At 42.4% G+C, this 14,567-nt stretch overlaps 6 protein-coding genes across 7 annotated transcripts; 3 read left to right on the top strand and 3 right to left on the bottom strand.

Moving 5' to 3' along the window:
- The first annotated feature begins 256 nt into the window (after positions 1-256).
- Positions 257-3,116, top strand: Rint1 (RAD50 interactor 1). Its single transcript, XM_065301012.1, has 6 exons — positions 257-397; positions 454-1,257; positions 1,315-1,540; positions 1,847-2,184; positions 2,243-2,775; positions 2,842-3,116. Exons 1-6 carry the CDS (start codon positions 257-259, stop codon positions 3,062-3,064), a joined length of 2,265 nt encoding a protein of 754 aa, XP_065157084.1. The 3' UTR covers positions 3,065-3,116.
- Positions 3,117-3,173: 57 nt separating this feature from the next.
- On the bottom strand, positions 3,174-7,112 carry LOC135791243 (dual specificity mitogen-activated protein kinase kinase 4-like). 2 transcript variants are annotated; one of them, XM_065301619.1, is made up of 6 exons: positions 6,791-7,112; positions 6,556-6,631; positions 6,336-6,456; positions 5,196-5,793; positions 4,916-5,133; positions 3,174-4,858 (listed from the first exon to the last, which is right to left on the bottom strand). In XM_065301619.1, the coding sequence occupies exons 2-6, from the start codon at positions 6,572-6,574 to the stop codon at positions 4,693-4,695; spliced, it is 1,122 nt and encodes a 373-aa protein (XP_065157691.1). In that variant the 5' UTR covers positions 6,575-6,631; positions 6,791-7,112; the 3' UTR covers positions 3,174-4,692. The 2 variants fall into 2 exon arrangements, with proteins under 2 accessions (XP_065157691.1, XP_065157768.1); XM_065301696.1 differs by lacking the exon at positions 6,556-6,631.
- Positions 7,113-7,509: 397 nt separating this feature from the next.
- On the bottom strand, positions 7,510-10,604 carry flr (actin-interacting protein 1 flr). Its single transcript, XM_065301123.1, has 5 exons — positions 10,449-10,604; positions 10,181-10,296; positions 9,996-10,117; positions 8,347-9,910; positions 7,510-8,074 (listed from the first exon to the last, which is right to left on the bottom strand). The coding sequence occupies exons 2-5, from the start codon at positions 10,194-10,196 to the stop codon at positions 7,962-7,964; spliced, it is 1,815 nt and encodes a 604-aa protein (XP_065157195.1). The 5' UTR covers positions 10,197-10,296; positions 10,449-10,604; the 3' UTR covers positions 7,510-7,961.
- A 274-nt stretch (positions 10,605-10,878) lies between these two features.
- Positions 10,879-11,797, top strand: mRpS7 (mitochondrial ribosomal protein S7). The gene is made up of 2 exons (XM_065302282.1): positions 10,879-11,040; positions 11,097-11,797. The coding sequence occupies exons 1-2, from the start codon at positions 10,985-10,987 to the stop codon at positions 11,725-11,727; spliced, it is 687 nt and encodes a 228-aa protein (XP_065158354.1). The 5' UTR covers positions 10,879-10,984; the 3' UTR covers positions 11,728-11,797.
- On the bottom strand, positions 11,744-13,720 carry Alg11 (ALG11 alpha-1,2-mannosyltransferase). Its single transcript, XM_065301502.1, has 3 exons — positions 13,527-13,720; positions 12,703-13,393; positions 11,744-12,633 (listed from the first exon to the last, which is right to left on the bottom strand). Exons 1-3 carry the CDS (start codon positions 13,550-13,552, stop codon positions 11,881-11,883), a joined length of 1,470 nt encoding a protein of 489 aa, XP_065157574.1. The 5' UTR covers positions 13,553-13,720; the 3' UTR covers positions 11,744-11,880.
- A 56-nt stretch (positions 13,721-13,776) lies between these two features.
- Polr3I (RNA polymerase III subunit I) lies at positions 13,777-14,535 on the top strand. Its single transcript, XM_065302629.1, has 3 exons — positions 13,777-13,965; positions 14,030-14,141; positions 14,205-14,535. The coding sequence occupies exons 1-3, from the start codon at positions 13,958-13,960 to the stop codon at positions 14,451-14,453; spliced, it is 369 nt and encodes a 122-aa protein (XP_065158701.1). The 5' UTR covers positions 13,777-13,957; the 3' UTR covers positions 14,454-14,535.
- The last annotated feature ends 32 nt before the right edge of the window (positions 14,536-14,567 follow it).

The following is a 14,567-nucleotide window of genomic DNA, read 5'->3' as shown; positions in this document are numbered from 1 at the left end:
AAGTTTTTAAATGTTATCTTCTGTTTGATAAATTTCTGCCATTGCAGGTGATCACTGTTGATTTTTAACTGTCACGTGAATGAGAATAAATAATTCCCAACCGCGATTTGTTTTCGGACACGTAACACGTCTTGTAAACTTAATCCGTGTCGTCATCCACGATAACTGTGCTGATAGCTAACCTCGAACTCGCGTAGTGCACTAAATTGTCGGTGGTGTGGATGTTGTTGCTCCGCACAACAAATGTAATGTCACGATGGCTTCTTCAAACAACACAAGTTTCTTTCTCCCTCGTGAGGAGTTTGTCAAAGTGCATGAAGATGACTTGCTCGACTTCACAAAACTACAGGCGCTTATCGCCCAGATGGAAGCAGAAAAGAAACAACTACAGGAAAAGGTATTTATCTAGGCACTTTTCAATAAATTATTGGTTTTCATTGCAATTGCTTGTAGATAAACATAGAAAATGAAGAAACACAATTGTCAAAAAGTAACAAGTTAGTAAATGAATCACTGGTGGTGCTTGATGATGTTATTAAGGAAGCAGAATCATATTCTGAAAAAATGGAGACTAATTTATTAGAAATGAATGAAACCCAAGAAGAACTGCAGAAGTGTCTTGGCACAATGTACTTGGCAGAGACCAAGATACAGTACACAAAAGTATTGCAGGATATAGACAAATTAAATGTGGGCTTGAAAAAGGAGTACATGAGCAATGACGATGAGAAGTGTGCCACTTTGTTTGCGAATTTATGTGAGATTGGCCGAATTTTACATGAAAGTAAAGCTAGCCACCTAAAGCAGTACCTGAAAGATGTGCTTATTTACTGGCACACGGTTCTGAAGGATAAATTTGTTGATGCTTTTGATGATATATTGAAAACGATCAAATGGCCGTTTGTGAATGCCAACTTTTCGTTGATTTCGCCTTCACAAGCGCATATAACAAAGCTACAAATCATCGCTGAGTATTTACTGCAAATTGAGATGCCTGAAGAGCATCAGACGCCGTTGATTGTACCGGGTTTACTCGCGGATTTTCCACCGCTGTGTTTACCGATACATTATTTGTTACAACCGCTGCGGAAGCGGTTTTCGTATCATTTCTACGGCAGCCGGCAGACAAATCGCATTGACAAACCTGAGTGGTATTTTACACAGGTTCTGTCGTGGATACGAGATCATGTGGATTTCGTTACGAAGTGGATACAGCCTATTATTGATAAATTAGGCCTGCATCACATAGATGCGAAGGTGCGCAATTAAATATTCATAATAAAAATAATAATAATTGATATTACTTGTTTTCAGTTGGAACTTATGCGTGGATTGGTTCAACTCGCCGTCGAAAAATTGCATTCCGAACTGCCGAACCTGCGCTATGATGATTTCACTTTCTCGCATTCGATTGACGAAGCACTTGGTTTCGATAAAGAACTGCGCGAAACTTATTGTTATCCGAATAACGAACCGAGTATTCTCAACGTGTTAACGCAGGGTTCTATTTTCAACCAATGGATAAAAATGGAGCGAAAATGTAAGTTATTTGCATTGATACCAACTTAGCGAGCGCAATCCGTTAGTTAGTTAGGCAATGCGCATGCACAAACGTGATATCAATTATTCTCGATATTAAGTAGTAAATTCTACTTGGGCATTGAAATTCTCACGACAAAATATGAAACAAGGTAGAAGTCATACTTACATCACATGGATTGATAATTTCTAACTTTTCCACACTTAAAACTCACTTTTTATCGTACGATTGTAGCGCCGCGTTACTTACAATCAGCCATCTTGTTTTGTTCTAACGTATAGCCAACTGTAAAAAATTAAATTTCAGACGCTTTGGAGAAGATGGACACCATGCTGAATCACCTATCAACTGCATTCGATCCGCTGGCGGCTGAAGAGGAAGAATTCAAAATTACAATCTGTGCTGATACATTTGTGACTCTTCTGCAAACAATCACAGAGCGATATGAATCGCTACCGCAACCCGGCCATCGCCTGCAGTTTTTGGACCTACAAATTGAATTGCTCGACAATTTCCGTATCAGACTGTTACAACTCGCGAATTCAGCCGATGACCGCAAAGACTTAATGGAGAGCAAGGTCGCGTCCATTGCGAACACCACATACTACATTGAGAATGTTTTACTGGACTGGGGAAACATGCTGGTTAGTTAAAACTTAACGCTGTAATATAAAACAAAACTTATGTTTTTATCATTTCCAGCATTACTTGAACTTATATTACTATAAGAACCGCTTGGAATTGGCGAAAACTGAAATGCAACCGCCACCTGATGATAATGATAGCTTCGGGCCAGGATTTGAAATAGAAATGGATACAGTCTTCGCGGACACGCTGAGTCTCTTCAGACATATGCGGCGGGATCTTCTACGGACTCTCGCAGAGGCGGTGGTACATGAAGCGAAGCTGAAAGCGTACAGTTACACACGCGAACGTTGGTCTACAATGATGTACCATCGAGATTTGCGCGAGTTCAGTTTAACGCCGAGCGCGTGTCCAATGTTCGAAGTACTCGCGCGGCGCCTCCATCAACTACAAAAGTCGCTCGCTGTCAACTTATTCACGATTGTGTGGCGGTACATTGCCCAAGAACTGGACAACTACCTCTTTGAAGATCTTGTCCTTTACAACAGCTTCAATGAGGGCGGCGCAATGCAGCTTAAATACGACGTGCAGCGTAATTTATTCCCGCTGTTTTCGCAATTCAGCGAAAAACCCGAAAATTATTTTTCACAGTAAGTTTAACTTACTCATCTTATCACTCTTGTTTTGTTCAACACAGATGTTTTGTTATGTTTCAGATTGAAAGAAAGCTGTGAATTATTAAACATTTCCAGAGGTTCGGCGCTCTTGCTGCGCGAGACACTTATCGCGCTGGAGGGTGCGACAGGTGTGGAAGACAGACGCCCCTTGGCCCTGCAAGAAGTCGGCGTTTACAACTTCACACCGCAGATGGCGGTGCAGATTCTATGCCGGAGACGCGTCGACAACCCAATCGAGAATCGCATCTCGTCGATAGACTAAATTCGCTGTTGTTAAAGTTACAAATATTTAATAAACTCGTTATTTAAACCTCGCTTAACTAGTCTAAGAGCTACGACCTGTAAGAAAACATTTGTAAAACACGCACATGTAGTTTCATCAACTATTATAATCACGTTTTTGACCATTATATCATTGCGATCATTAACATTTTGCCATTTTGTCGTCCATCTCGAACAAATAATTGAAACATACATAATTACAAGTCGCGCCAACTTGCACATTCAACAAGTTGCAGTTGCAGTTGTGTCCTCAGCTAAAATTGTTTCTCTAACTTATCAATTAGCACCAACTACTTGGTATTAATAATATTGTAGTGTGTACCTTAAACGTATTGGTTGCCGTGTCACGTGCTGACTGACAAATGATTAAATTAGTTTTGATGATGATGAGATTGGTGAGAATGTGTGGTACTCACGCCTGCGCAAAACTAAATGTATCGGATTGTCCGCTTATTGTTTCAATTTTTCATCGCCATTTTTAATATAAATGTTAGCTTAGTTTAATGTTATTCATGTACAAGTGTGTAAAGTCTACTTTACAATGATTTCCGTTTTTTTTTTTGTTTTGTTTTTGTTTCTTCATCATTCAAAAGGCAAACAATTTTCATCCGAATGCTGTCATTCATCAGTTTTGGTGTCAAATTATTGCTGTGCGCGCACGCGCTTCCAAGATGAAAATTATTTGCGGCGCATTCTCATATCGTGTATGTCGAACATATCAATGACAGTATAGAATCATCAATAATGAGCAATAATAGCAATTAATTAGTAACTAGTTAAGTGTTAAGTTTGAAAAGTGTACGGACTAGGACTAGTCGAAAAAGGGGAACCGTTCGCGTGTGGCGAGTAATTGCGGCGCGCGGAGTTTAGAGTTGCTACTTGTGATCGTACACAATGGTTAATTAATTCATTTGTTATCAATAGTAATGCGTAATAATAATAGTTAATAACAACAAACAACTAATTTCTTACCATTGCGTTAGGTTTCGGAGGGAGATAAGGATAGGGGGAAGATATTGTGTTTGTGTGGGTGGTTTATTAGGATTCGAAGGATTAGGATGGGTGCGATCGAGAACGCGCGACTGCCCCCGCGCGTACCTGAGACATAAATGCATACACTGCGCGTACTCGCACATTGCCTTGCCTTGCAATTTCATACTTTCATATTAGCTACGCTTATAGTTTTGATTAATCATAATTTATCATCATTAATTTACTCGTTACGCAATAATTTCGACTGTTCGTCGAACGGGCCGGGGCAATGTTTTGAAAAATATTTGCTTCAATTGCATTGAAAACACCCGAGCGGAGAAAACAAAGCGGAACGCAAAACGAATCGAAGTGTTTCATGGACGTGTTTTTTTTGTTTGCTGAACTCGGCGCGTTTTTCTCCCGTCTGTATTCTGCGACTACCTGCGTGCTGCTGCTTATGACTATTATTTGTTTGTTTGACCTGTCACCTGTTGCGCAGTCGCTGCGGCGTGCTGAGTGATTGCTCCGCGTGGATGAGTTGGTTTTGGTTCGTCTAAGTGGTAGTTTACGAGGTTGCTGCAGGTTGATTTTGTTACCGTGAGACTTACGGGAGGGAGGAGGCGGCTGCGGCGGCGTTCACTGGACATTGGTGGTGAATGCGCTGATGCCATTATTAGTCATTTCGTCCATGATTTCCGTGACGTAGGCGGCGACGTCCACATCTTCGTTGCTCGCCCGCTGGATGAAGGGCATCTTCAAGAGTCGATTGTACTTAGGTCTTTCGGTTTCTTCTTTAATCAAACTAATAAAAACAATAATGAATTAGTACAAAATTTTAGAAGAAAGTGAATAAACTTACCAAGTATTTACAAAATCGACAAATTCGGAAGTGAACGTATTGCCGTTGGCAGTAAGCCGCGGCGGTTCGCCGTTTACCACTTGGTGTAGTTGATCAAACACTGAACTCCATCGCGGATATGGAAAATGGCCGGTCGCCACCTCCATCAACGTAATACCCAATGACCATACATCGCTGCGCACATCGTATCCGCGATCCTTCGGATCTATCCTCTCCGGCTAGAAGGTAAATAAAGAAATTATATAATTTTTTTTATTTACGCAGAGAAAATTCAACTTACAGCCATGTATGGCCTACAACCAGCATCGCGCGTCTTTGCAATAGAATCCACCAATTGCCCTGAGATGCCAAAGTCACATAGCTTAATGTTTCCTTCCTTATCAAGAAGAATATTGCTCGGTTTAACGTCGCGATGAATTATCTGCAGCTCCTCCTTGAGGTAGTTGAGTGCCTTCACGGTCGCCACCGTTATCTTGCCGAGCACCGGCTCGGGAATATGCTTCTGGAGTTTTTCGTCGATAAACTTGTAGAATTTATCGAGTGAGGTGTCCATCAGCTCCATGCAAATCCAACAATCGCCCTCTTTGAACAATGCGCCGTAGAACTGCACGATGAACGGACACGCATTGCTTTTCATCACCACCTCCAGATCCATCAGCAACAACTTCTGCTCCTCTTCGTCCACCGCCGAGCGAATGCGTTTCACGGCTAATACATTACCGGACTTGCGGTGGATCATCTTGTTGACGGTGCCAAAGCCGCCTCGGCCGATCTCGCCGATGTCCTGCAAGTCCTCCGAGCAGAATTCGTACTCGGCCGAGGCGAATTTCAACTTGCCGGTCGCCTGCATCGAGGAACCGATCGTGAATTTCGTTTCCCTATATACAGAAAAACATTCGTAGAAGATGAAAAGCACAATTTAGCTGCAATTGCTTAAAGCATGTGTTAAAAGTTAAATATTTGCAGGAAATGCACTGAACATTCAATTAACTTCAACATAAACATTTACTGACTGCACACATGCATGAATATCGTCGGAAAACAGTTCTCAAATTAGCCATAAATCATCCATTGTTGATAACAAGTGAAAAATCGACGATAAAACAAATCAATAGATACGCTGCGCGAGTATACATACATTCCACTGACTGTACAAATCGTAACATGCTATAACTCCGCAACAATTTACACAGTGCACAATTACCAAATAGTCAAATGAAAATCACCGTCGGGTTTTCAACCGAACGCGTTAAATTCAAGCATGAGTATGCAAGCTATGAGCCTCATGGGCAAATAATGTTATCACAAATGAATGCAAGTGAACATTGCATGCATTACACTATCTAAATATTTACTATTCGCGCGTGATTACAACCCGGCAGCGAATTGACGCCGACAGAAATAAAAGCGCACCACTTACACTGGAATTTCATTCTGGAGGGTATCCACAATGGGTTTCTTCACCTTGGGCAGGAACATTTGTCTTTTGACTTCAATGTTTTGCGCCTGGAAGTCCATCTTCAGGCCGGGTCTCCTTGGACCTAGAAGATTCAAATTAGATTAGATTCAATTAAGGCTAACAAGTTTGATAGATATGGAGATAAAATTTGCAAGTAAAACAAAAACCAAATCAGACATACCTTGCTGCTGGTCAGACATGCTTCAGACTAGTCCACAAAACTTATGGTCTACCTCAAATCTAACAAAACCGAACGCCTAACGACAACAAAACACAATCAAATCAAAATCAAATAAAAGTGAAAAAAATCAAAAATCAACGCAAATAAATACCAGATCGAATGTAATCAAGTGGGGGCGGGTATAAAAGGGGAGGCATTTTCGGGAGCAGAGCAAGTGTAGTGTCTGTAGACTTACTTCTTCGGCGGCGGTGGCGCGTGTGCCGTGTGTAGTTGCGGCGGGGACGTTCGTTCACGCGTCAGTTGCGACGGATGCGGCGACCATTGTGTTTATCATGGGTTTACGATGGACGGTGCATGGCTGAGGCGGCGGCGGCGGCAGCGGTTGCTAGCGTAGCGTTGCTGAGTGGATGCTAGCCGAGCCGCGCGGCGACGAGTGCGGATCTGCGGACCTGCTGGGCGAAAACACACGCTCTCCTTTTTTTCACACTGTCCAACACCGCACGGTCGGTCGACGCACTTCGCATACGCGCACGGCCGATAACAGCGGTTGTACGCTGCGCCAAACAACACGCACGCGCACACCGACAAACGTCATCGCTAGTTCCGTCTTATCACGTTACGAAATGACGTATTAATACGCAGAGGGCGCTGTGATCGTGAAAATTAGAAAAAACATGAGATTTGTTCATGTTTGTTCAGGAAACTACGTTTCTAGACACATTCATCTGCGTTTCAGATGATAATTAATTAAATTAAGAACATTTAAATAGATTTACGCGTATAAATCTATCAAATGAGTCTTACTGCCTGAGTTATTCGCGCTTTACGCAACTTTTACGATGTACTTAAAAATCTTAGTTCAGTTTTCCACCGTTGGCGACGCCATGTTTAAAAACGCGCTCGATATCACGAAATTTCCCGTTTGTTTCAATGGTCGAACGCCTGAACAACGCATTAAATTGATTTTAATTTATTTTTTGATCTGTATAAACACTCCAAAAATGATTCATCAATATATATCAATACACATTCGTAGAATTCATAAATAAATCGATTAGTGGTGATAAAATAAATGCTTATGTATAAATTATAATTGCTATCAATGATTGATAAATAGTTAGATGACGGGAAATTGACACGAGTCTGTTAAAGCCATATCGTGTTAGGCGCACCATGGGAAGAAGTAAGAAACATGTTACCAAAAATAATGCATTCGCTAGCGGGTAGGAAAATGTAAATAGAGTGGCGCGTAGCAAAACGTCCCTCGCCGCCGCTACATTCGGGACTCACGTTCATCGCAAAAACAGTTCCATAAAGTTTCGTAAAATATTTCGTAGACATTGGGTTCGTGTGTGTGTGTAGTAGGTGTGTATATTTCGGCCGTGGTGATTGCGTTGACATCGAAATTAGGCTGGCGGTGTAACCGTCCACAGCTTGGTGTTGCAGTCCTGCCCGACGGACACCAATGTGCTGTTGTCCAACCATGCCAGGCGGGTTACTTGACTTTGAGCATGCGCATCTGCAACAACCAAACATATTACAACTATTACAAAATACGCTTTACACTTTGATTATTTTTAGTTGGAATCTTTTCCGCGTGCGCCCAAAAAGCACAAATCATCTATAAATATATATAAATAAAACCGTGGCAATCAGCTTGAATAAATATCTGGAAAGCTGGTCAATAAAACGAGCCAAAAATAACGCATGCGGAGGCGTAACAGCCGAAAACCGCGCCGCGCATCAACCATTTCAACATTTCCTGCTGAATACCGAAACAAATCTACTCACTTTTGATGATAATATGCTTGGCAGGTTTCTCCACGCTCCAGATAATAATACTGGTGTCCAAACTTCCACTGGCGACCAGCGTCGAGTCCGGTGACCACGCCACGCAGTTAACCTTGGCGTTATGGAAGCCCCATTCGTGTTTATTCGCAAGTTCATACTCTGGCACAGCGTAGAGCACCACCTTTCTATGCGCGTCACACGCAACCAGATATTTCTCATCCGGTGAGTATGCAAGATCCGTGATGGGTCCGAGCTGCTCCAAACTCTTCAACTCGCTCAACTGCCCATTGGACAGCTGATAAATGTGCACTTTATTATCGGCATTGCCGCCGACAGCGACGTGCGAGATGCCTTCCGCGACGGAAACAGCCGACGGCTCGTAGTTCGCCTGGACGGACGACACCTTTCTGTTGCTTTGAATAACATGCACCTCCTTGACGGTGGCAGTGATATTCGTACCACTCTTACGCATTATATCCATACCCCTCGGCTGTGCACCCAATTTCAAATCTTCCGGGATGTAAGTGATGCCGTCGAGGATGATCTGCTTCAGTGAATCATCAATACCGCAGGTGTAAAGTGTCTCATTGTCGGCTTTCATGCCCTGCACCTGATTACCGTGTCCGGTGCCTTTAATACGATCATTCTCACCTGATCCTGCGTTCCATGTAGTCACAACACCGTCGTGAGACGCGGTGAAGATAGACGCGCGATCCTGAGATAAAGTCAGCGCTGTAATCGGCTTGTTGTGGCCTTTGATAACGCGCAATGGAGTGGTCGGATTGTTTACATCAAGGTAGTTAATGTGCCCGCTGAGGGAGACGCTAAGCAGGTATTTGTCTTGCCAGAGGCAGGAGATTTGCTGATCGTCAACGGTGTCGCCCATTTTGAATTCGGAGACAACCTGGCGTGTTTCGACGTCCCAGAGTTTAGCGGTTTTATCACCGCTGGAGGTTAATAACTGCTTGCCGTCTGGTGACCAAGCAACACCGTAAACTCCTCCGGCATGTGCGGGTGATCCGATCTCCCCGATAAGATCAGAAGTGTTGCCGTCGTAGAGATAGACATGTCCGTCGAACCCGGCGGACGCAAAATGACTCCCGCTGGGCGAATACTTCACCGCCTGCACGAACCGGGTGTGTTCCTGTTTGGTCATCTTGAACTTGAACGGTGGACCTTCGAAAACGGCAATGGTGTTGTCCTCCGAGCCGGTGATGATGCGGAATGGCCGACTTGGTTTGAAATCGCAGGAGTTGATCGGTTTGGATTGTCCGGAGATCTCACCAACCGAAGTGCCCGTCTCGGACATGAAAACATGCCCGAAACGTTCGCGTCCTTCGCCGACGACGACCATACGTTGATTGTCAGGCGACCATGCGATGTCCTTGATCGGTCCACCAATTGGATGAAATTCATTCTTGAGAATGTGCTCCTTGTTGACGGTGTCCCAGATGCGGACTTTTCCGCTCTGATCGCCGGACGCGATGTAGAAACCGCTCGGCGAATATTTCGCAACGTTGACTGCGCATGAATGCTCAGTGTACACATCTGAGATTGCTGGATTCTAGGTGATAAACAAACAAAAACGAATCAAACATATGAGTAATGAGTAATGCTTTTTCTATGCAGTACATTTCTTTTGCACTTACTTCAATGTTACGAATAATGACGGAATTTCCATTGGTGTAGAGGAAATTCTTGCCCTTTGGATCACCACCGAGGACGATGGGTTGGCCTCTTTGCGTTCGCGGCAAAGTGGCGTAAATTGACTCTGTAACACACCAAATATTTGCAAATTAAAATCACTTTGGAGATGAGAGTTGAGTCAACTTACTGCAATTGTAACTCATTTTAGATGAATAGTAGATCACAGAAAACTTTGGCAAGTGTGGATCTCGTCGCGGCGGGCGGCGGCTCAGCGTTATATAAAAGCGGGAGTACCGTTATCACCTGAAACGCATGTTATCACTGGTTAGTCAGGCGGCAGCGCTCGTCGGCCATATCTTATTGCCGAATATGGTAATCGGCGCCGACTGCGATCGTGGCGGGAGGAATACGCTGCGATTCGCAGCTTCCGAATGCTGGAGCTGATTATCACTCACCGGCTCGCCTGTCCGAACGCTTCCGGCGTGTGTATTGTTAGCGGCTGCGACGAATTATCCTGCTGCGCGAGGAAGCCGGGACACAACACTGCCTACAGGACTTCGTCTGACATTACGTCTGGTCCGGTCGGCCGGTGGGCGTGACTGCCGGTCGCTTCGCGATTCTTCGTGGCATGAATGGCATGATTCACTCACGGCAGCGGAAACAATTTTAAAACATATTTTTGTGTTTAAATCATTTACTTATTACTAATTTAACAATCAGTACAGAAATAACAATGTTAAAGTCAATGTTTTTGACTTTCATTTATTGCATCGTACGGAAATTCAAAAACAATTTAAATAACTTTGTTGCATTGCAATATAATAAATAATCGCACTAAACAAGTTTATCAGTAAATATTTTGTTGATTTCTTTGGTTAAAAATTTGTTTCGGAGTGTTTTTAGACGTCTAATAATAAATAAATTGTTTTAATTTACGCGCATAGGCAACCCAGGTTACATCAGTGTGTAAATCACAGTGGTAACCTTAAAAATGTCTTGCCTGCATCGAATTCTGCATAGAACTCGAATTTTTCAAGCAACAACATGGTAAAACCCTTCGAAAAACACCCAAACATAAATTACTAATCTATATATCTCATTAGTTTAGTGACACAACAAAATGGCATGTCCCAATACCCGCCTTATTACATCAAACCAGTCTTCAACAAAGCCGAACAGGAAGCACTATACAAATCTGGAGAGGCTAGCAAAATCGCTCACGTTCCAACGCGAGCCGCCCTCATAGACCAAACCTCCTCGCCGTTCTACGACGATAAAGTAGCCCTCTTCACCAACTATCTAATGCGCAACGGCGACAAACAACTCGCACGTAAACTCGTTGAAAAAACATTCGAAAAAATCAAACGCTCGCAAATCGCGCGTTACCACAAAGCCGACGACGCGGACAAAGAGAAGATCCTGCTAGATGCGAAGAAAATCTTCCACGTGGCGGTGGAAAACTGCAAACCAATCATGCATCTTACTCCGATAAAACGCGGTGGCGTGCGGTATCAGGTACCAGTTCCGATCTCCGACCGACGAGCGCAATTTTTATCTATGAATTGGTTGATTGATGCCGGCTGCGACAAGGAAGCACCGATGTCGTTCTGGGATCGTTTGGCAATCGAACTCATCGATGCGTCCAACAACACGGGGAAAGTCATCAAGAAAAAGCAGGACTTGCATAAACAATGCGAAGCAAATCGCGCGTATGCGCATTACAGATGGAGTTAGACAATTACTACAAAAATTTCATCAGGTTTAGTTAAAGTCATGATTCAAAATTAAATTAATATTAACAAGACTCGTATATAACTTGATTTTTATACCTATGCTATGTACCCAAGTAAAAAAATGCGAATTATGACTAGGAGAACAGCGTATTTGTCAATACTCGGATTTAAAAAGGGGTTCGACTGCGCGCAGGAAGTCTTCCTTGAATTTTCGCGTTGAGAAGCGATCCACGGACGCTTTGGCTCTCGTCCGGATCTCATCCAACTCCTCCTCGGACAAATAAAGTATAAATTTCAGCGTGTGCGCGTATTCCTCGGCTGTCGTCGCGAGAAAACCGAGTCGTGATGCTTCGGAAGTTTCGATGATGTCTAATAACGGCCCACCGGAACGATTCGCGACTGTGATTAACCCGGCCGCCATTAATTCCACCACACCGATGCCAAAATGTTCGTCCACCATGGTGTGGATACCAATGTGTGCCGTGCGCAGTTCTTCCAGTAGTTGATCATAGGGAATATTGATTTTGAACTCGACATTATTCTCGAGACTCAAGTGTTTGGAAAGGTCACGTAGGTCGCGCACACGATTACTGTCGTCATCGTTACGGCAGCTTCCTGCGAGTACAAGCGTGATGTGTTCGAAAAGATCATCGGGGATGATTTCACGCAGCTCGTAGAGAGCTTGCAATTGCATTGCGTGGTCTTTTTCCGGGCGGAATTGTGAAAGTGATAGGATTTTGATGGTTTTCGGTCGGGGATTGTCGCGCGTCATTAAAACAAGATGGTCGACGTCGCATGGTGGGTAGACTAAGTGCAAGGGCCGGTTCCAGAGATCCGTGAGGTGTTCCATTGTGAATGTTGAGTTCACTGTGCTGATATCTGAGCACTGACCAGCAAATGAGTACAACTAGAAATAAAATTAAACAAAATATTATAAATCACATAAAAATTATTTTTTCTTTTGTTGAAAACCTACCCATGCAAAAATACGATAGTAAAACAGTTTTCCAGTTGTCAAAAATGGACTCCGCGCAATAATATTCCGGTTGTTGTACATTGCGCGTCGATTCGCGACGCGTTTCAACATGTCCGTGGTAATAGTCGGGTAGTGCACGTAGCAACCAGTGCGACACTCGCCTAAATATTTAAATAACGGCAGCGTGAACGCAAAACCAGTGGTGTCAATGAAAATATCAGGATGTAGTTGACAAAGCGCCTCATATCCCAAGTAAATTGAGCCTAGGCTTTGCCCAAGTAATGTGAAGTAGGGATACATCTGAGCTTCAATCCACACTCTTCTTGTTAAATATACAAAGTGGATGTTTTTCATATCCAGCTTCACATTCAAGTTCTTGTTGACTTTGTCAATGATCTCTGTTGGTGTGGCTTCAGCATCACCAGTGTAGATGTAGTACTCTGCATCTGGATACTTCTCTTTCATGCTTTGCAGTGCAACCCAAAGCACTTTCTCGCCGCCTCCGCCGGCGTTACAGTACGGATGGAAGAGTCCAACGCGTGTTGTTGTGCGTGTCGCTAGATCTTTCTTGCGCCGGTAAGAAAAACGCCACTTCATAAAGAGGAGAATCACTGGGATGATGAGAAATGTTACAGTTGTGGCAAAGATCACCAGCATGAAAAGCATTTTGATTGTTAGGAGCGTGTCCAGGCTAAGAAATCCAAAGAACATGAATTAATCAAGTATAATATAATGTGGTGAATGGAATTATTTGAATAACATTCCCATTATTTAAACTTTAATTAATTTTTAAGTGAATAGAGGTTAGAACTTGAAAAACTTACACGAAGACGAAAAAATCACGCACCATTGTGGTGCTTGCACTGGAATTTTGAATCTAATACACTGACTAATTGTAATTGAACAGATGGATGCTTGTTATCAACATTAGCCACGAGAAATTGAATTTGGTTGACTCAGCTGATGCCGCAAGTCGACACAAACATTATAGTCGCCTTTGACAGACTGACGTGTAATACTGAAAAATGATGAAATATGACAAAATAAGTAAAACTTTGAAGATTATAACATGAAAGGCTTTGTTCTTTCAAATTTTTCTAATGTAGTTTAATAATTCTAATCTATTTTATCATTTAAATTAAAGATTTAAACATATTCAGCCATCTGAGAGTGCGCCACTTGTTCACATTCTCAAAATTAACCTCAATGAATTTTATCTTCCGAAAACATTGTCGAAATTTACGCAAAATTTAAAATGGATGTGTAAGCAACTTAAAATTTATGAATTAAATTTTTTTACCTGTCAATGTGCCCTGCTATGTTACAGCAAGCAATACGAAATCACTAATCTCTCCAACTACGAAGTCATGGTACATCTGCAACAAATAAAAGAACAAAGAACTTCAGGAAAAGGACAATTAGCAACAATCACATATGAAGTAATAGTATAAATCTATTAATTCAGTTAGTATATTATTTAAAATTATATGCACTATTAACAGGCACTTAAATATCTGGAGTCATCTGGCTGTCAAACACAGATTCCAGAGAAAATCAGGAAATGTCTGTCAGCATTAGCACCATACAATCTCAAGAAAACCGAAAAACTGATGATTATCAATACTCCACCCACAACTGAATTAGAGATTCAATTGATTGTGGAGAACAGTGAGGAGCGACTTACAGACGCGCATGTTAATGAAATTCTTAACATTATTAATGTCCATTTAGGCATTCCTAAAGAAAAATGATCTCAATTGTTATTTGGAGCAAAAATTATAAATATTTTTGAATGAATATGTTAATAATGACTTATTAAATGTCTGGAAAATATGGTATCATCTTTGGCCATGGTCTTGAAAGGG

The sequence above is a fragment of the Atheta coriaria genome, unplaced genomic scaffold, assembly GCF_025399875.1.
Source record: "Atheta coriaria isolate IRGN ID8LTWV9N9 unplaced genomic scaffold, Caltech_Dcor_3.1 hic_scaffold_1_pilon, whole genome shotgun sequence".
NCBI lineage: Eukaryota > Metazoa > Arthropoda > Insecta > Coleoptera > Staphylinidae > Dalotia > Dalotia coriaria.
Note: the sequence above shows the minus strand (reverse complement) of the source record. Positions and strands in the feature narration are given on the sequence as shown.

Coding starts and splice junctions, on each gene's coding strand:
- Polr3I (XM_065302629.1), top strand. Junction 14,142..14,204: donor TAGCAACAATCACATATGAA/GTAATAGTATAA, acceptor CACTATTAACAG/GCACTTAAATATCTGGAGTC.
- Alg11 (XM_065301502.1), bottom strand. CDS start 13,552: ATGGTGCGTGATTTTTTCGTCTTCGT. Junction 13,394..13,526: donor CGTGATTTTTTCGTCTTCGT/GTAAGTTTTTCA, acceptor TGGATTTCTTAG/CCTGGACACGCTCCTAACAA. Junction 12,634..12,702: donor ACTATCGTATTTTTGCATGG/GTAGGTTTTCAA, acceptor TTTTATTTCTAG/TTGTACTCATTTGCTGGTCA.
- LOC135791243 (XM_065301619.1), bottom strand. Junction 5,134..5,195: donor GTTGTAGGCCATACATGGCT/GTAAGTTGAATT, acceptor TTTACCTTCTAG/CCGGAGAGGATAGATCCGAA. Junction 4,859..4,915: donor GTCGATTTTGTAAATACTTG/GTAAGTTTATTC, acceptor TGTTTTTATTAG/TTTGATTAAAGAAGAAACCG.
- mRpS7 (XM_065302282.1), top strand. CDS start 10,985: ATGTCTTGCCTGCATCGAATTCTGCATAGAACTCGAATTTTTCAAGCA. Junction 11,041..11,096: donor ATTTTTCAAGCAACAACATG/GTAAAACCCTTC, acceptor ATATCTCATTAG/TTTAGTGACACAACAAAATG.
- flr (XM_065301123.1), bottom strand. Junction 9,911..9,995: donor TCATTATTCGTAACATTGAA/GTAAGTGCAAAA, acceptor TTTATCACCTAG/AATCCAGCAATCTCAGATGT. Junction 8,075..8,346: donor CAAGCATATTATCATCAAAA/GTGAGTAGATTT, acceptor TGGTTGTTGCAG/ATGCGCATGCTCAAAGTCAA.
- Rint1 (XM_065301012.1), top strand. CDS start 257: ATGGCTTCTTCAAACAACACAAGTTTCTTTCTCCCTCGTGAGGAGTTT. Junction 398..453: donor AGAAACAACTACAGGAAAAG/GTATTTATCTAG, acceptor AATTGCTTGTAG/ATAAACATAGAAAATGAAGA. Junction 1,258..1,314: donor TGCATCACATAGATGCGAAG/GTGCGCAATTAA, acceptor ACTTGTTTTCAG/TTGGAACTTATGCGTGGATT.